Source organism: Chelmon rostratus, chromosome 17 (assembly GCF_017976325.1).
Source record: "Chelmon rostratus isolate fCheRos1 chromosome 17, fCheRos1.pri, whole genome shotgun sequence".
Lineage (NCBI taxonomy): Eukaryota > Metazoa > Chordata > Actinopteri > Chaetodontiformes > Chaetodontidae > Chelmon > Chelmon rostratus.
In genome coordinates, this window is record NC_055674.1 from 3,766,590 (window position 1) to 3,786,611 (window position 20,022).

Here is a 20,022-nt window from a genome sequence, read left to right on the forward strand (position 1 = left end):
TTATTTATACCTTACTTTTTTATATATTTCTGCATGTGCATATTCAAAAAAAAGAACATGCTTGCAGATGTTATGTATTGCACACTCACTCTGTAGCATTTTATGTCTGTAAAAACATTTATAACATCTACTGGTGTATTTTAATCACAACCATATTCTGTGAATTGCTGTTTATCATTAATAAAAGCATAATATCTGAACTGCTCACTGGATTTGATGTCTCATCTTTTTTTGGTTTTGATTTTCAATGTTGTTCATGCCCTTTTGTCTTGCACGGTGTTGTCTGAGCTGAGACAGGAAGTGGTAAAACTTCCTGTGTACAGATGAGGCTTCACTGACACTATTAAAGAGATCAATGCGTGCAGGTTAACATTATGTAAAATGCTTTCACTCAGAAGCTTCTGTCCAGCATCATTTGACATATACTTTATTGGATTCAAGCAGTAAAAGTCAACATTTTCAAATATATTTTAGAACATAGAGATCATTTTCTATTAGCACATCAATTCATGTTCATCAGTCACCACCAGCCAGTTCAGTGTTGACAGAATAAGACTGGTGGGGCACTGCAGGTTTTGGACCAACAAGACAAACAGACACGGATAACAAATGTCCACTCACAGAGAAAGACAAGTAAAATGAAAGACAACACAAAAACACACAAAAAGCTTTAAAACACATTCCACTGAACACAATGTGGAAATGATCCACTTGAAGAAGTCCAGGTCATTTGAGTTAGCCTGGTTAAAGACAGAGACAAAGAGGACAGGTGGGGGACACGTACAGAGATGATGAATCAGGATATAATGATGAATTTTGATGCAGTGTTAATGAAATGACATAATAAACTATAAAGATGTCCATCTTAACAAATGATTGTGCTTTAGAGTCAATCTCCTCATACTCAAAATAGTTCAATGATGTTTTAACTGGACCTTCCTGCATCATCATGTTCATTCTCACCTTTATATCCATTTCCAAGGGCACCGTTCACTCCACCGTATTTGCCGGCTTGCTCTCCTGTGAAAGGATGAACCAGTTCAAAGTTACAAATGTGCTCAGAAGCAAACTGCAGCAGTGAGAAAAAGAGGTCTGACAGCTGAGTTAAACCTTGCAACAAAGGGTTTTGAGTTTTATTAGAGGACTCAGCCAACTCCCCGTGCGCCTTCACACCCTTGAGTGGAGAATAATCCATAATGCACGCAGTTGTACTTTATGCATGAAAGCAGTTTAAGTAAAAGCACATGTTCAGAGTATGTCAAAAGAACAATTGTGAGGAAAGAGTTCACTCTCTAGAAACAGCTTTACCTCATTTGTTTTACTCAGGAAAAAGATGTGTATGCTTGAAGGAACAGCAATATTTAGACACATGCAAAACACAGCAATAATTAGATAGAAAAGCTTTTCTGTAACAGCAAAATGTGCAGCACTCTATGTGTGTCAGTGTAATATTATGCAAGAAGACATGGCTAATAAGGTCAACAGGAGCAGCAACGTGAGTGGAAGGAGATCAGAAATGAGGAAGTCTGTGGGTTTCTCGCTTACCCAAAGCATCTTGAGCTGCTCCTAGCTGAGCACCGTAACCTTATCAAACACAAGCAAAGACGTTCCATTCTTAGAACAGACCAGGACAAAAGACACTACATTCACGCTGCAAGATGTGGTGCTCAATTCGGATTTATTTCTAAGATCTGATGGTCTTTGTTTGACCGAGCCAGGGATCGTGATGTACGTGTCTTCACAGAAACAAATTTCAGGATGTTAAGGGCTACATTTCTCTACATCTGTCATCGCCTCTCCACAAAACACTGCAAAAAAACAGACCCCCGCTGTGACAAAATACACACAGAGGGGGTCTTGTGCATGGTGTGAAAGGGTGTGTGTTTCTTTGACTGAGAGAGAACACAGAAATTCACCTGTTTGCTGAGCTCCATATCCTGCACCAGCTCCTATAACAACACAACACATGCAGATGCTCAGTCTCTAATCCGGGTACAATGATGAGTAATAACAGACAGAAATATCGTACACACAGACACAACAGCAAAACTTTATCTCAGATAAAGATATCTGCTGTCTGACAGAGATTAGAAAGAAAGCGTTCATATTCATGCAGATATCTGACTGAAAGCGTGACTATTAAATATTTCATAGTAAATAACTTCTTTGCTTATTGTTTGCATTCTTAATCAATTTTATCCATTTTAGTAATTCTCTCTTTTCATTAGTATCTGTTTGACTGAGGGTTTCAACCTCAATGGGACTTATCTGGCTAAACAGGAACAATCAAACGGTACTTTTTCCATTACACACGGTTTATTGGTCACACAGTCACTCATTCTCACCATATTTGTTGGCGGTTTTGGCGCCTTCAGCACCGAGGCCAAGCTGCTGAGCAGCATATGGGTAGCCACCGTCACCTGAGGGCGTGACAAGTGTTTAACTGTTAATGTTTGACTGCGAGCTGCGATGGTTGATGAAAATATGATTTGCTGTTGGAGTTGAGGGCCTCAGGCTGGGCAGTTGACCACAAGCTTACCTTCCAGTCCAGTGGGAATCACTGGAGAGTTGCCATAAGGAGCCTGAGGAGCTCCTCCACCTGCAGGAACAAAATCAGATGGGCAAACTGATTCATATCTCTTCTCCTTTTTCACCATTTCACTTGCACAGGCTGTAAACCAGCTCGGTGCAACCCACTAGTTCAAGTCTGACTCTTGCATGGAAACAGAAGCCTGACTAATACTGTGACAGAAGGATGAGGTCATGTCAGGATTGCTCACCATATTTGCCACCAGTCGATTCCAGTCCTGCACCAAGTGCTCCTGAAAGACGACAAGAGGGGCTTTAGAGACATGCTTTCAGACATCACAGAAAATATCTCCATACAGAGCTCTAATTGGTGAATTTGAGGAGCTTGTTTCCCTCAAGCTTGTCTGTTGGCTTGAGAGGATTTCTTAAAAAGTATCAGATGTGACTGAAATGTGGTGGACATATATTTTTAGCTGTTGGTCTTATGTTGCATTTGTGCTCTGATTGAAACAATGCTGCTATTTATTAGACAACAAACTCATATGTTACTATGAGCAGACCGTAACCATCACAGAGCCTGCAGCTTTGCATGCTGGAGGGAAATTGTTTGTTCATGTCATCTCCTCCACTCTTAATTCTAAACAGTATGCACTGGATTGTGCAGCTTTGGTGCAGGCATTCGCTCTCAGTGCCGTCTACTATTCGTTGGTTTACATGAAACACTGTACGGCAGCCGGAGGAGCATACAGCTTCATCTCTGCTGCTGCTCCATCGTTAAATTTCTTACCATACGCCCCCTGGACCTGTCCAGCATAGCCTCCTGTGCTGAGGGCTGGAAGAATCAGAAAAAAACATGCAGGTCAAACACTGCTCATGCATGAACTGATTCACAGCTTTAAATAATAACTGTGTGAAAAGCATCTACAAGAGCAGGAAGTCAGAAACCACCAGATTCAACTGGTCAGCTTCTATAAATAAGAGACAATAGCTACACCCAGTGGATAAAGGACCACACTGGTTGTTCAGCAGAGGAAGTGTGTTTTCTTGAAGGCCTCTTATTTTCTGTCAAATGTTGCAGGTTAAAGCATCTACAGGTTAGTGCCATCACCTGTTATGGGGTTCAGACGGTTTATAACACCTCAAAATTACCTTCACTCTTCCCTGCTTTGTTCTCAGCACCATCAGCTAACTCTGCAGGGTAACCAAGCCCTGAAACATAGTTCTTATTAGCATTATGTGTCTGAGCTATGACTCGTTACAGTCCCCCTTAACCTCCCTTCTTTTTCTTTGAATGGCACTCACCAGCCCCGTAACCATCGCTGTAACCGTTCCCATAACCTGTTGAGAGAAGCGGCTGTACGTTAAAACATTTAAAGGCTACGTACTTCCTGTACAAAGTGAATTCAAAGCTAATCTTTCCAAGCCAGTGCTGTATTTGACATTTCTGACTGTACCCAGCACCAAAAGGAAAGGACAAGGAGTCTTCAGCATGCATGTGAGATACCTGTAGACAAAGCTTTTGCACCAGCATCTCCACCTTCAGGGAGAACAGAATGAAGAAAGTCACTCAACACAAAGGATCAGCCTGTCTTAACTGAAAATCATCAGTCCTGTCAGTGGCGGCTTTGATGCAGATTCCCTCTGACACCAAACAGAATGAAGAATGGTCCTGGGCCATAGCGGGCAGGCAATTTCACATTTCAAGGTTTAAGTTTTGGTTTTTAAATTCAAACCGTCTTCCATGTTGCCTTCTGTAACTCGCAGAGGACGAAGTTTATCTGGTAAAATCTGAAGAGTTTCCACTTACCAAAGCCATTGCCTGCCATCGCACCCAGGTATCCTGTTGCTCCATCGCCATAGCCTGTGATAACACACATTCAAAGCATAGAGAAGACATCAATGATTAACAAACATGAAACATGCAAAGCCACGACTGAAAAAAATACTGTGATTTCAATGCATATGAAAGAAGAGGAAATGCAGGAGTACAATTTTGAGATGACTGGAATGCTTTTTGAGCAATCCTTTGTTGTTGTTTTTGCCTTCTACTTTTTAAAAGCACTATCAATTATTCACCAGGGAGGAAAGGAAGATGCTGAAGCAGCCTCTCCTGTGACCTTTAAAGAAAGGTGAGGAAGAACTCGGATCATTTTTACAGGAAAGACTCACGAGCAAAGGGTCGCTTTACAAGGCAAAAGGCCGAGTAGCAGCTGATTCTCTGCTGTGCCACACATGATGTTCTGTGCGTCCTCAGCCCTGATGTTAACATTCAGGTTTCTCTTCAGTCTGTGCTTTCAGACAAGCTTCTCTATTTGCATACGGTCAGTAAGTTTGAGGAAGTTAAGGTTCAAATATCAGAGAACAAACGGAGATTGAATAGGCTGCAGAGAGGAGATAGATAGTAAAATTAGACCACAGCCTCACCGGTTGACATCCCTGCAACACCTTGAGGATATCCACCCTGTCCCAGAGCAGCTGCAGCTGAGATGCATTTTAGAGAAAGAGAGTTAGGAGTAAAGACACAGTCCAAAAAGAAACAGAAATGAGAGCATCAACCTTAAATTAAAATACCTCCAAGTTTGCCAGCTGCACCTCCCAGGTATGCTCCCTGCCCCAGACCTGTAAGCAGTAGGTGGGAATCCTTTACCACAGCTGGTGTAAATCTACATCAGCATCTCCATCTGCTAGCAAGAGCTGCTCTTGTGTTATGTGTCAGTGCCCAACATTACCTGCTCCATAGCCCCCAGCGCCCAGGCTCGGTGCCAGATAGTGTCCTGCTCCACCAATGTAACCTGTGGGGGAAGTTAACGCAAGCTCAGCAAAATCACCTGTAATCACCTGTGCACAATAAAGGCTAATATAATCCGATATAATATAATCTGCTGTGGGCTAGGGAGGGAGATGTGCTCCGATCCTTTAATGGCACAACATTTCTAGAGAAAACATGAGTAACGATCGCTCGGCGCTGCTTCTGCTTGGAAGTCTAATCATATTTTAAACACACGATAAAACTGGGACATAATATCCAGCCTCATTCAGTTGTTTCCATATACAGAAGATGCTGTGAACAGACTGCTTGACATGTGCAGCTGACAGTGGAACAAAACACACACACACACACACGCAATAGATTTCAACACCTTGTCTCAGGTTGGATGGTTTTTAGCATCGTCTTCACTGACCACTGACTCTCCTGGACTCAGTCCTGAAAACAAAACACCAGATGCTGCATCTGTCAACATCTCTTCATAATTTCTACTCCGTGGGTCACTTGTTTCTCCTTGTTTTAGACGTCGTCTTACTCGCTCTCTTTCTTTCCTGTTTCATTCCCTTGCCTGCGACGACCTGAAACATGCTGCACGCATCATGAGTCAACCAGAAAGACGTCGCACACTCTCATGCACACGTAAAAATGTATTCCTATACCACCATGTGGGTTACTGTCAGGATGAATTTTCACGGGAGCATTATCTAGTGTGCAGACTCTATTTTTCCATTAATTGTGTGTATTTCTGTCCAGCATCTAGTATTTATCATGTTTGCATGTTTGTGAAAGAGGAGCACATGCATAAAATAAATAGTGTGATATGAAGATAAAGAGATCAACTAACACTGACTGTAACTCTGATCTAAACTTCTCACATCAGTGACTGAGAGATCATCACCTGAATCAATCCAAAGCAGATATGAGCCACACAGTGCACCGCCCCAGGTGTTAGTGAATACAACAAACACATGTACCAGAGTCAGTATAAATGTGCCACGTTTTCAGCACTGGGACTCTGAGCTCTTGAAGGAGGATCCAACCTTTGTAACAACAGAAGACTTTCCCTATTTTCGAAACTCCTTTCATATTATTAGGGTACGACTGCATACGACACAAAAAACACATGGCACACAAGATATGGCAGCACACTGAAGTATGTTTTGTGAGGTATAAACTTTGTTCGACAGAGATCACAAAAAGAAAACACTACTTCAAGCACTCGAAGGTCTTCTGACGGTCGATGCTGTGCGATGAAAAGCATACAGATCAAGCATAGAAATCTTAGAACGTTAAAAGAAAATGTTCCTCCTCCTCGTGCCTTTGCTTTTTTTTGGGAGCAGTGAGACTCAACAGCACAATCCGTGGTCGGTAAAGTATTTATTCTCAGTTGGTTTGTTGCTTGAAGCGACACAGAGAGATTTCCTGGGAAAGGTAGCAGGTGCCTCACGTTGCTGTTAGCAGCTGAGGGCCCTGACACACCTGGACCACAACACAGAGACGAAAACTATTCAGTATTAATCTATTTTATGTAGAGATTCAGGAAGTATTTATGCAAAATAATGTTAAATGCACATGCAGGTTTGCTATTGGCTTCCGGTTCATTCAGAGTGAAATCCCCTGGATGACAGCCGATACACCACAAAGCCAAATACCACTCTTAAAATAGTCTGTCAGAGGCTTCAATCTCACAATGACTACGGATACTGTGATTCTCCATCCATGCCAAGGTGAAATTATACAAGGACACTGCTCAGCACATACAGGCTAATGGATTTACTATTTATAGAACCACTGGTCACTCCAGCTGCTGGCTCATTATCTAGAGACCACAGCAGCTATCATAAAGCAGCATGAGCACTGTACATGCTTATTAGCATATTTCCTGAAGAGCCGAACCGGCTCAGGTGCAGTAATCAGCCATGTGTCACTGATCACACCTCATAAACTCTGCAGAACACAGACAATAACCATCCTTACGTTGTAGCTTCAGACAGAAAACTGTAGGTGTGTGCTGATAATTTAACCGGTTTGCTGGGTGTAGAGTAGGGGACATGCGATGGGAACCAGGTGAGGCTTGATGGAATAAATACACAGTAAAAAGAGGAGAAATATTGTGTGGATCTCAAGCATGAAGCTCTCGTGTAAAGACAAAGCTTTGCTCTTACTTGTTTCCTGGGGATTCCTCCCAGTTTGTCCTGGGATACTGAGCGCTTTAGAGTTTGTCACTTCACGTTCAGCGTGGGAAAGGTGTTTCGCTTCCTGACCATCAGCAGTAAAGCCTGTGCCCTCCTGTCCTTCCACCGAGGCGATGCCTAAACTCTGGACCCCACTTGCACCCGGGATCACGGGTCCATAGCGCCGGCCTTCTTGTGCCTGAAGATTCAGAGAACCACGACTGCGGTTTCCTACAGCAACGGTCCCACGGATTCTAGGCACATTTGCGTCTTTCGCCTCAAGATGAAGGTCTTTGGCGTGCTGCCTGCCTGCTGCAGCAGATAGAGAGTTTCTGGTTCCCTGTGGAAGAGAGAATATGCTGCTTCTGATGTCTTGAGTTTGTGAAAAAGGCAGTTGATAGATTCTCTCTGTGCCTGCTTGTGGAGTCGCATGTCCAAGCTGTTTGTGGTCCTTACCAACGTGAGGCTGGGGCACTAGACGTTGACCCCTCTGTGGCTCTGAACCCAACAGCCGATGCCGATAGATTTCCAATAGATCTGACAGATCAAGAGTGGATCCACAGTTTGGGGCTCGCTGATTTCGCTGGCTAGATGAGTCTCTTGCCCTCTGTGCCTGAGAAGAAGCAGAACCCGGACTTCTGATATTGTCTTTATCAAGAGGCCGTTGCTGTCGTACACCTCCAGCGGCGAGTGCGGCTCCATGGTTTGCTCTTCTTTCTGAGACGTGAGGTTCACGGATTTCTCCTCCTTGTGCTTGAGAGACAGCCAAGCTTTTACTCTGTTCATCAAGGGGTGTCATAGGTCCAAGACTCGATGACTTAAGTTCTGGATGAAGGCTTTTGATTTCTCCTCCAGGTGGCAGTCCAGCAGGTTTAAAGCCAGTTTCTGCCTGTAATTCAGGAGCTGTGGCACCAAGTGTGCTGGTTCTTCTCATGTCGGGTGTTTCAGGTCCAAGAGTTCCGTCTCTTTTTCCATACGACGTACCGAGCGCTCTGCTCTTTTCTCTCCTCAGATCTTGAACATCTTGGCCCAGACTGGCCATCTCAGGTCCACCCAAATCTGCTGTAGACACACCTGGCAGAGAAATATCATCATGCATTCACGACGTCTTGGTGGCTCAAAGACAACAGTTCTTCTTTGAGGTCAACAGCACACTGTAGTGGCCAGTGGCAAAATATTTAGTGTGCTGTTGATGTGTGCATCAGAGCATTCAATGCAATATAACACACCATCAACAGAGTAATCACTACTCAAATAGAGGTGATTCATGACCAAACAGAGACAAGACAAACTCCATCATGGCCTGAAATGAGTCCCGTTTCAAAGGTCGAACTCATCGCCGTAATAAGGAAGTGAGGCAACGAAGAGACAGCACACACCGTGGAAGGACACACACAGTCCTTCTGATTGAGTCAGAGCAATGACATCAACACAAAAAACATGACATCACAGCAAAATGTTGCCATCCCAAATTGTTGAAATGCCATGAAAGACACCAGTGTTACAGCACAGAGACAAAACACCACCTGACTCAGACGGCATCAGCGTGGGACGAAGACACTGATACACAAACACTAATGAGACATGAAAGCAGAAATCTACAGGACAGAGCCAGAGTTTTAAAAGTGAAACATATGTATCTGTAGATTGAAATAATTCCACTTTTGGTGCAGTTTCAATCGTCAGATTTCCTCCAAACTCTGAATATTTGCATGCATGCTATAACCCACAGAACAAGAACTGCAACCAGAACAGATTTAAAACATTAATGGTTCACAGATGTAGCCCTCAAAAAATTAATGTGAGTTATTTGTTTTTATGTTCAAATAAATTCTACATAAGATCCCACAAAGCGTGATTTCAAGCTTAAATGCAGCTTTCACAATTGTCAGAGTAACTCCTTCTGTAACATTCCTGTCATGTTTCCTGTTTTATTTTTGTAACTCTACCTCTTGTGTCATTCCAGTTTCCTGTGTTTTCCCGCCTCTCATCAACCCCACCTGAGGCCACTTACTCACCTGCCCCTGATTAGCCTCCCTCCCTTCCCTTTGTGTATATATCCCCACCAGTTCCACATGTCTCTGCCAGATCGTCTTTGTTCCTAGTGATATTCCCTTGTGCTTAGCTACGTTTGGCTTCCAGTGTTTGTTGAATTTCCCTGCCTTAGTTTTTGAAGAGTTTTGCCTTTTTCCTGTCTGTATTGTTTGCCTTCGTGGACTCCTTGTGTTTGGCTTTTTTTGATAACTCAGTAAAGACAGTGATTTTTGTTTCAACTTCTACCTGCCTCCTGTGTTTTTCTCTGCGTCTGGGTCTGAGCTCACCAGGGCCATTACAGTACGATCTGGCCATGTCAGACCCAGCAGAGAATGACGCTCTCCGTGCTGCTCTCCAGTCGCAAGGGCAGCGACTGAAGGACCATGAACAGGTGATGAACAAGTTGGGCGGAGGTGTTCAAGAGCTTCATGTACGCCAAGATGCCTTCCAGAATGCCATGAAGGAGCAGCTTCTCGCACTCACAACCCAGCTCCAGCAGTGTTTAACGCTTCTTGGCAAGCAAGCTCCGGCAGAGGCTGCCTCTACTCCGCCTGCCCCCCCTGCCTCCACAGCCACGCCTGATCCCCAGCCGGTCCTTCGCCATGAACCACGTGCTCCACCCATTGAAAGGTATGACGGTGACCCTGAGACCTGCCGCTCCTTTCTGACTCTCTGCTCTCTAACATTTGGCCTCCAACCATCAGCGTTTCCCACTGACCATTCCCGTGTTGCCTTCATGATCACCAACCTCACTGGAAGAGCACGGGAGTGGGCTACTGCGGAATGGGACAGACAGTCACCTGTATGCCAGTCTGAGGAGACTTTTTCTGCTGCCCTAAAAAGGGTTTTTGGTCATTGCACCCCTGGTCGAGAGGCAGCCCGGGGTTTGTTGGCTCTTAAACAGGGCAACAGTCGTGTTGCAGACCACGCCATTCGCTTTCGGACTCTGGCTGCTGACAGCGAATGGAACACTCAGTCTCTGTCTGACACATTCCTGCATAGCCTGTCTAATGAAATTAAGGATCACCTCGCTCCACTTGATTTGCCCTCAGACTTTGATGCTCTTGTTGCCCTAGCCATCAAAATTGATAATCGCTTGTTTGACAGAAGGAGAGAAAAGACTCAGGCTGAGAGGAGAACCCCCGGCCACTGGGGGCAGCCCACCTCCTGGTCTCCAACCAAGCTTCGTTCCAGTTTTTCTGGGAGCTCCAGGGGGGAAGTTACAGCATCTCCTGGGGAAAAGGAGGAACCTATGCAGGTGGGCCGAACTCAGCTTTCCCCAGAGGAGCGACAGCGCCGCTTTAGAGAGGGAAGATGCATTTACTGTGGTCTCAAAGGACATTTCCTGGCAGCTTGCCCAGTAAAAGGCATTGCTCATCAGTAAATGGAGGGTTACTGGTGAGCAGAACTTTTTCTACAAAACCCTCCCGTGCACTCACCCAGGCCCATATTTCATCTCCTGTGGTTTCCCTGGAATTGGCTGCTTTCGTGGACTCCGGAGCTGATGAGAACTTTATGGATCAAGGCCTCGCTCGCCAGCTCCAGCTGCAACTCAAGCCTCTCCCCTCCCCCCTGGTGGCCCACGCCCTTGATGGTCGTCTCCTCTGTCATGTGTCACTCCAGACTCCAGCCCTCGCCCTCCTCATGTCAGGTAATCATTCAGAGACTATTTCTTTTTACATCATTGACTCTCCTGAACTTCCTCTCATTCTTGGTTTTCCGTGGCTAACTAAGCACAATCCGCATATAGACTGGGCTACTGGCACCATCCTGGGCTGGAGTAACCAATGTTATTCATCCTGTCTCCTATCTGCTGATCTCCCCAAGCCTGTTGACCCCTCCTCAGAGTTCCCTGATCTGTCTGGCGTTCCCTCTGCTTACATGGATTTGAAGGAGGTTTTCAACAAGGCTCGTGCAACTTCACTGCCTCCACACAGACCTTATGATTGTGCTATCGACCTTCTCCCTGGGACCTCCCCCCCCAAGGGCCGCCTCTACTCCCTGTCAGCTCCTGAGAGGGAAGCCATGAAGCAATACATCCAGAGCTCCTTAGCTGCTGGCATTATCCGCCCTTCTTCTTCTCCTGCTGGTGCTGGATTTTTCTTTGTGGATAAGAAGGACAAGACCCTGCGACCGTGCATTGACTACAGGGGCCTCAACGACATCACCATCAAGAACAGGTACCCCCTCCCTCTTATGTTTTCTGCCTTTGAACTGTTGCAAGAAGCCACCTTTTTTACTAAGCTCGATCTCAGAAATGCTTACCACCTTGTTCGTATTAGGGAGGGGGATGAGTGGAAGACTGCCTTCAACACTCCAAATGGCCATTATGAGTATCTGGTGATGCCTTTCGGACTCACTAATGCCCCAGCAGTCTTTCAATCCCTGGTCAATGATGTTCTTCGTGATATGCTTAACCGTTTTGTCTTTGTCTACCTGGATGATATTTTGATTTTTTCTAAGAATGAGAATGAGCATGTCCAGCATGTCCGGCAGGTTCTTCAGCGGCTGTTGGAGAATCAGCTTTTCGTCAAGGCGGAGAAATGTGAGTTTCACCAGCAGTCAGTCTCTTTCCTGGGGTTCATTGTGTCACCTGGAAGCATCCAAATGGATCCTGCCAAGGTTAGTGCAGTGGTTGAGTGGGCAACACCCTCTGACCGCAAGCAGGTGCAGAGATTCTTGGGGTTTGCTAACTTCTACCGACGCTTTGTCAGGAACTACAGCTCCATAGCAGCCCCTTTACATGCCCTCACTTCTCCTGGTTCTAAGTTTCAGTGGAACACTCAAGCAGAAGAGGCCTTCAATACCCTGAAGCAACGGTTCACCTCCTCACCCATCCTCTCCATGCCGGACCCCAAGCTTCAGTTCATCGTTGAGGTTGATGCCTCAGATGTGGGGGTCGGGGCGGTGCTTTCTCAACGCTCTCTCAAAGACAATAAGGTTCACCCATGTGCTTTCTTTTCTAGAAAACTGTCCAAAGCAGAGAGAAATTATGATGTGGGTAACCGGGAGTTGTTGGCTGTAAAGTTGGCCTTGGAGGAGTGGAGACACTGGCTGGAGGGGGCTGAACAGCCATTCCTAGTATGGACGGACCATAAGAACCTGGAATACATCAGAACAGCCAGGAGGTTGAACTCTCGTCAAGCCAGGTGGGCCCTGTTTTTTACCCGTTTCAACTTCACCCTGTCTTATCGCCCCGGCTCCAGGAACACCAAACCTGATGCCCTCTCCCGCCAGTTCGAACCTGATGACCTTCCTAGGTCTCCCTCTACCATTCTGCCTGCTGCCTGTGTGATTGGAGCTGTGACTTGGGACATTGAGAGTGAGGTGAGGCAAGCACTGGAGGGGGCTAAAATTCCGGAGGGATGTCCTCAGAACCTCCTCTTTGTCCCTATCCCGCTTCGTCCACGGGTGCTGCAATGGGCTCATGCCTCCAGGCTGAGCTGCCATCCAGGGGTGAGTCGGACGGTCAGTCTGCTTAAGCAGCGATTTTGGTGGCCTTCCTTAGTGGAGGATGTGGGGGAATTTGTCTCTGCCTGTTCTGTTTGTGCCCAGAATAAGACCTCACGACAACGACCGCATGGGCTGCTCCGCCCTCTCCCAGTACCCCGACGACCCTGGTCCCACATATCGTTGGACTTTGTCACGGGCTTGCCCCCCTCCGAAGGTAACACCGTCATACTCACCATTATCGATCGCTTTTCCAAAATGGCACACTTTGTTCCCTTGGCCAAACTCCCCTCTGCTAAGGAGACGGCACAGGTCATGTTGTCTCATGTGTTTCGTCTGCATGGCTTGCCACAAGATGTTGTTTCTGATAGAGGGCCTCAGTTTGCCTCCCGGTTCTGGAAGGAGTTCTGCCGACTGATTGGTGCCACAGCCAGCCTCTCCTCTGGTTTTCATCCACAATCTAATGGCCAGACAGAACGTTACAATCAGGAACTCGAAACAGCTCTCAGATGCTTAGTCTCCCATAATCCATCCCTGTGGAGTGAACAGTTGGTATGGATTGAGTATGCTCATAACGCACTTCCTGTTTCTGCCACTGGTCTGTCCCCCTTTCACTGTGTTTATGGGTACCAGCCACCTCTGTTTCCAGACCAAGAGGGTGAGGTTGCCGTCCCATCTGCTCAGGCCCTGGTCCGTCGTTGTCACCTTGCATGGAAGAGGGCTCGGGCAGCTCTTCTTCGGGCCTCAGGACGCTACAAGAAGGAGGCTGACAAACGGCGTACTCCGGCTCCTCGTTACCGTGTGGGACAGAGGGTTTGGCTCTCCACTCAAGACCTGCCTCTCCGTGTGGAAAGTCGCAAGTTGGCTCCCAGGTTTGTTGGCCCCTTCCCCATCTCCAAGATCATTAATCCTGTGGCTGTGCAATTATGTCTTCCCAGAACCATGAAAGTGCATCCCACCTTTCATGTCTCCAAAATCAAACCTGTGAAAACCAGTCCCTTGGTCCCCGCCTCCAAACCCCCTCCGCCCGCCCGGGTCATCGATGGAGGGCCTGCTTTTACTGTGAAGCGCCTGCTGGCTGTCCGCCGCAGGGGTAGAGGTTGCCAATACCTGGCTGATTGGGAGGGATATGGTCCTGAAGAGAGGTCCTGGGTCCCGTCTAGGGACATCCTGGATAAGTCCCTCATAAGGGATTTTCACAAGCGTCATGCAGACCAGCCTGGGACGTCTGGAGCCGTCCATTAAAGGGGGGGGTACTGTAACATTCCTGTCATGTTTCCTGTTTTATTTTTGTAACTCTACCTCTTGTGTCATTCCAGTTTCCTGTGTTTTCCCGCCTCTCATCAACCCCACCTGAGGCCACTTACTCACCTGCCCCTGATTAGCCTCCCTCCCTTCCCTTTGTGTATATATCCCCACCAGTTCCACATGTCTCTGCCAGATCGTCTTTGTTCCTAGTGATATTCCCTTGTGCTTAGCTACGTTTGGCTTCCAGTGTTTGTTGAATTTCCCTGCCTTAGTTTTTGAAGAGTTTTGCCTTTTTCCTGTCTGTATTGTTTGCCTTCGTGGACTCCTTGTGTTTGGCTTTTTTTGATAACTCAGTAAAGACAGTGATTTTTGTTTCAACTTCTACCTGCCTCCTGTGTTTTTCTCTGCGTCTGGGTCTGAGCTCACCAGGGCCATTACACCTTCATGCTATTATGATCCAGTTGTTTGTGTGTATTTAGTTTGCGTAACCTTTTTTTCCAGTTGCCCCCTCAGCTCTTGTAAACCACAGCATTAAGTACTCCACACCCATCAACTCTCATTAGCTCTGATTAACTCTCAGACTGATGGTGCAGTAATGAGAGCTGGGCAACTCATGCAACATGCAAAACAGACGAAACACTGACGCAGTCAAACATCAGCGCGAGTCTGTGCACGCAAGATCAAACCGAGGAGCTGATGATAATATTACAGTGGACAGCTGTGATTTCATGCAAACAAAAGCAGGCATGAACTCAACCTCAGTGAGAGGACACAACACAAGACAGACACAGACTAACAGAGACCACTGGTTACTGTGGTGAAGCTTTTACCAGGTTTTAGCCCTCAGTCCAGTGGGATAGCCAGGTCCAGTTCTTCATGATGGCAGACAGGGGAACTGTCATTAATGTCGCTCAGCATGCTAACTGACAGAGACACCCAGGCTGACACTATTCCAAACAGGCATGCAGTCTTTAGGGTTTGTTTTCAAAGGCGAGCATCTCTGCAACGGTGGAGGTGATGATAGAATAAAAGGCCCTCAGTTCAGCAGAACAGGAGAAATCCTTATATCAAAGATGCTGGACATGGTTTTGCAAGACAGCTACCTTTGATATCTCTTTAAAGCCGATTTTATCCATGACAGGCAGCATGAGTGTGTGTTTGTGGCGAGCATGACGGGACATGAGAGAACACCCTGCAGCACACAAATCTGAGCTGAATGGAAGAAGTAATGGCTTCCGAGGTAAGACCTGATTCATCACTTACCTGGTCGGGCTCCAGGGTAACCGATGCCAGCTAAAGCCCCATATCCTGGCCAAAAAAACAAAAAGCCAAGTTCAGAGGACTAGGAGCAAATCTGTAAATCTGACAAGTACTCTGATTACATCACTGGTGCCCTGGGTTTTTCTCTGTTTTACAAGCACACATAATTTATTTGCTGAGATCTGCTCTATATATCATGTTCCCAGAGAATGACAGAGTGCCACTTAGCTGAGATTTATCAAACAAACAACCAGAGGGCTTACAGAGAGTGTAATTCACTGTGTACACTCTCATCTGGGCAAACAGCGTAAGGAAGTCATGGAACAAAGCATGTAATTACTTACCAGGCAGAGCGCCATGACCAGCACCATAACCTGGAAAGTCACAGAACACAGTTCATTTTTAATTTGAAAGAGTTTTACAGCTGAAACCAAACTGTTTCTGAGAGATTTGTCTTCATCTCCGTCTTTTTTCCAAAGACATCAAACAGACTGCCTCTTGACAAGCAACTGCTTCAGTGTAACACCAGTGAAAACTGACAATGAACACCTGCCAGGTTTGAATAGTGATGATAAAGACACAAAAACAGGAAGGCACAATATATCATTATATAAATGCCTCTTAAAGCAGAAATAAAGGTAACACTTTATTTTAAGGTACACATTCACCATTAACCAGTTGCCTACTAGCATGTATGCATATCAGTAGCATGTTGGCTCTTTATTGGTAATTTTAAAGCACATATTAATGTCTTATTCAGCAAGATCATATTCTACAACTAGAATATGATCTCTAGATAGATAGATAGATAGATGGATAGATATTTTATTCATCTCCAAAGAGAAATTTGCATGTTTTGCATGAATTACAATCTTAAACCCTTATTAACCCTTACCTACAGAATACAGCATTAATAAATGCTTTATAATGACTAAAAAACAGCATATATGCTACTAAGATGCATGCGAATAAATAACCACTTAAGCAAATATGTCTACCTAAATATATGTGATTTCCTTTTAGCCTTGACAGTTTTCTGCCAAAACCTGCATGCAGCACGGACAAGACTACAGCTGGCTTAGGGTTAGGGTTTTCTTTGTAACATTAATATTCATTATCAAATAAACAACAATAAGAGTTTAAGTTTGGAGTAAAAAACATACTTGGTTATTATTTATTAAGAGTCAAACAATTAAATACTGATTCGTCAGAGCTGTTTGGGTGGATGACAACATGAGCAAAAAAAACCCCATATCTGCCATCTGATCTAGATCCAGATCTGAGGCCTTCAACCCAGTAAGAAACACACACACAGAGAAAAACAGATGCAGAAATCTCTCATAGGAAGAAACCAAAACTGTAACTTTGCCAGATAATCGTGTGTTTATTTACGACCCTACTGCTTATAGCCTGTAGACCTTAAATATCACCCAGATCAGTACATCTGGCAACTTTTCAAATAGCGGTGAGTCAAGCTTTTACTGTCAATGAAAAGTTCTTTATCAAGCTATAAATCTGTTCTATAAATGTTTTCAGTGGCTCTGGCTGCAAATAATGGCTGCTAATGGCTGCCTTTGTACAAATTTTTATTCATGCATAGTAAACACACTGCTTGTGATTTTTTATTTTTGCTATTAAGGATCCAACACCAACCAACAGATACTGGCTTTAAACTGAATTATCAGATTGTGACGTATTCCTTTTGTATGTCAGTCTTACCACGTTTCCCGCCCTGGCCCAAACCCAGTCCCAGTCCATTTGTAAGTCCAGTCCCCAGACCCATTCCTGTGCCCAGACTGGCACCTGCAACCACAAGGAAGATATTTAGTGAAAATGTGTATTATTATAAGAAACGCGTTTTGTTATCTACATGGAACAAATCAGTCGTCTAGAGAGTCGAGAGAGGCTATGAGGGTTCTGTGAGGGCTTGCATTGATGTACCATAGGCTCCCTGAGTTCCATATCCACCTGGCTTCAGGCCTGCTCTGCTTCCTAAACCCAGAGCTCTGTAGCCTCCTGTGAAAGCACAGAACATGTTCACCTTGACTTTAGATGGACAGATACAGATCGTTTCTCTGCATCGGGACTGGAGAACATGTTGTATGTATAGTTTTACTCTAATGCTGCAACCTGCATCAGATAAAGATTTACTTACCGGCGCCGAGCTGAGCCCCTGGATAACGTCCAACTAAGATTAAAACAAAAAGGAATAAATGCAAAATGACTTATCTGAGGCGAAACGCTGTGTGTAGAAAACGAAACAGAAGGTTTAACATACTTCCAGTCTTCATTGCTTTGCTGCCATATCGGCTCCCCAGTGCTCCGAGGGCACCTGCAACTGAGAAAAAGTAGAACAGGACACAGTTGATGATTTAATTAGAACATTTCATTCACTGTTTGAACCCTCAGGACGTATTTTAAAATATGTCTGATACAACCGTAAGTTCACACAAAGCCCAGGTACATGTCACCTGCAGTACATCTGTATATGATGAAGTGCACACTACACGTGCCTTTGATGTTACATATTAAAACTTATATTACATGTGGACATGTATGCAGCTGCTCTATTTGTTCTCCTGACTTATCTGTAAATCGAATTTTTTGCACGGCTGACAGTGCACATTAATGCATCCACAAACCCAGAAATCAGTCAGCGAAAGCGCTAATTCGGTGCCATTATTTCTTTAATTACTAATGTTTGCACTTTAGCCACAAGTTAATCTTTTGGTGGGATGTTAATGCATGCTGAGAAAACTACTCACCTCCAGGTTTTACTCCAATGCCAACACCTGACGACCAGACAACGAGGAGAGACAGACACATGAGCTAATAATATCATTACTAAACTACTATTCTTCAGTTTTCAAAGCCTTTTAAACACAAATACACACCTTAAAGAAGTTTAAAAAGTTTCTGTGACTTACCTCTGGCTGGCAGCACTCTCCCCCAGGACACACTTTGAGGTTTAACCCCTGAAAAATTGCAAACATTGGTCACAATTTGTTCTTTGAGTTTATCAAAAGGACCAAAAGTTTTTCAGTACAGCTCATGCTGTGTGCAGTAAATGCAGATGTATGGAAAGGGTGACAATAATGCATGTAATGAGGCAACACAGTGTAAACGTGCAACGTGCAAGTGTGCACAAAACTGAACCTTTCTGGAAAACAAAAACAGATTTTTGCTGCAGAAGCGCTTCAGTGATTTTTTTTCTCTTTTTAGCAAAGATTCGTGTTTGTTGCCTCAGTGGTTTTGAATATAACTGACATGGAGCTGAGCTGTACAGTGCATATTTTGAGAGATACATAGGTGACAGCATCAATTACTTCAAACTACTGAGCATCACAAACGGCACAAAAGTATTTCATGAATCCTGCAACTTGACCGGACAACAGGAGGAGAGAGGAACAGACATCCATTGATGGAAACAGAGACAAATCGAAGCGACTGTGTGGAGCCTGCTGGTTCATCTCACGATAGGTTGTCAGATTTTACTCGCCACTGCCACCTTTTCATCACGTCCTTTGATTCAAACAAATTAGATAATATAAACCGCGGTGACTTGGCGCGATCACTGACGGTGGAGCCCTCATAGTCCAGTAGCTTTTTCCCCCTCGGTCTCATAGACATGATATTTAACAGGTAAGTGAGAGAGAGTCAGTGGAGATGTTGATCCACCGCAGCATTCAAGGTCAAATCATTCTACTTTTGACATCATGAGATCTCTGATGAGCTGAATTTGTCACACAAAATGACAAAAAACAGCCACAACATACAAATACTAATTGCATGAATACAGCTTTGGCAATGAAAATTAAAAATATATATATATTACAAGTTTATAATCAGGAAACAAAGAAACAGACTGTGTCTGGTCAAAAGTGTATTTTTTAAATTTCTACAAATATTTCTATTATCTTTTTTAACCTGATGCTAAGATAAAAGATAAATGTTATAACACAAAGGTTAACAGTATCCATGATAATCTGAAAACTAACTAACTTAGATACTATAAATCTGATCATTTTAATATTATATATTATATATATATTATTATATATACTTGTATTGATTAGTATGACATGCCCGCAGAGGAATTAAACAGGAATTAGATGTTTTCAACAAGAGCACAGACAATAAAACTGGTCCTGGTCACTGACATTGTGTCAAGACAGGCTGAAAAAATGACCAAATATGCTTTAAAAATTCTCAAGTTTGGCAAAACTTACTAAAATAAACTCTGATTTTAGTTTACAACCAGCGTTCTGTCTCTGCTCCTGTAATCCCATGTTTTTCTTACCGCCTTGCAGAGTTTGCTGAGCCAACCAGAGAACCAGCGAGGTCTGCAGCAGAGCTGGAACCAGCATGATGGAGACCGGGGACAAAAAACTGAGCAGCACGGATGGAGAGCAGCGAGACCAACTGACGGGCGGATGAACGGATGGATGGACGGATACTTAAAGCACGACTGCCCCTCATGTCTTATATACAGTATTCTCTTCGATACACTCCCACCCAGTCCTGCCCTCTGCACACACACACTGGTCTGACTGAGGCCCA

General features: G+C 44.7%; 1 protein-coding gene across 2 annotated transcripts; it reads right to left on the bottom strand.

The window, feature by feature from the left end:
• Positions 1–507: 507 nt before the first annotated feature.
• LOC121621184 (glycine-rich cell wall structural protein) lies at positions 508–19,889 on the bottom strand. Of its 2 annotated transcripts, XM_041957536.1 has the most exons (24): positions 19,763–19,889; positions 18,390–18,437; positions 18,228–18,254; positions 17,741–17,800; positions 17,618–17,650; positions 17,404–17,478; positions 17,182–17,265; positions 15,807–15,836; positions 15,466–15,510; positions 5,259–5,321; positions 5,101–5,148; positions 4,954–5,010; positions 4,337–4,390; positions 4,034–4,066; positions 3,832–3,867; positions 3,679–3,738; positions 3,317–3,361; positions 2,781–2,822; positions 2,540–2,599; positions 2,346–2,420; positions 1,917–1,949; positions 1,546–1,584; positions 964–1,020; positions 508–740 (listed from the first exon to the last, which is right to left on the bottom strand). In XM_041957536.1, exons 1-24 carry the CDS (start codon positions 19,827–19,829, stop codon positions 736–738), a joined length of 1,176 nt encoding a protein of 391 aa, XP_041813470.1. In that variant the 5' UTR covers positions 19,830–19,889; the 3' UTR covers positions 508–735. The 2 variants fall into 2 exon arrangements, with proteins under 2 accessions (XP_041813470.1, XP_041813471.1); XM_041957537.1 differs by lacking the exon at positions 3,679–3,738.
• Between the last annotated feature and the right edge of the window lie 133 nt (positions 19,890–20,022).

Bases quoted from the DNA above. Each gene is read 5' to 3' on its own strand.
- LOC121621184 (XM_041957536.1), bottom strand. From the start codon at position 19,829: ATGCTGGTTCCAGCTCTGCTGCAGACCTCGCTGGTTCTCTGGTTGGCT. The intron at 4,391-4,953 runs GTGAGGCTGTGG...GTGTTATCACAG, and splicing joins TGTTGCAGGGATGTCAACCG to GCTATGGCGATGGAGCAACA. The intron at 2,600-2,780 runs GTGAGCAATCCT...TTGTTCCTGCAG, and splicing joins ATCGACTGGTGGCAAATATG to GTGGAGGAGCTCCTCAGGCT.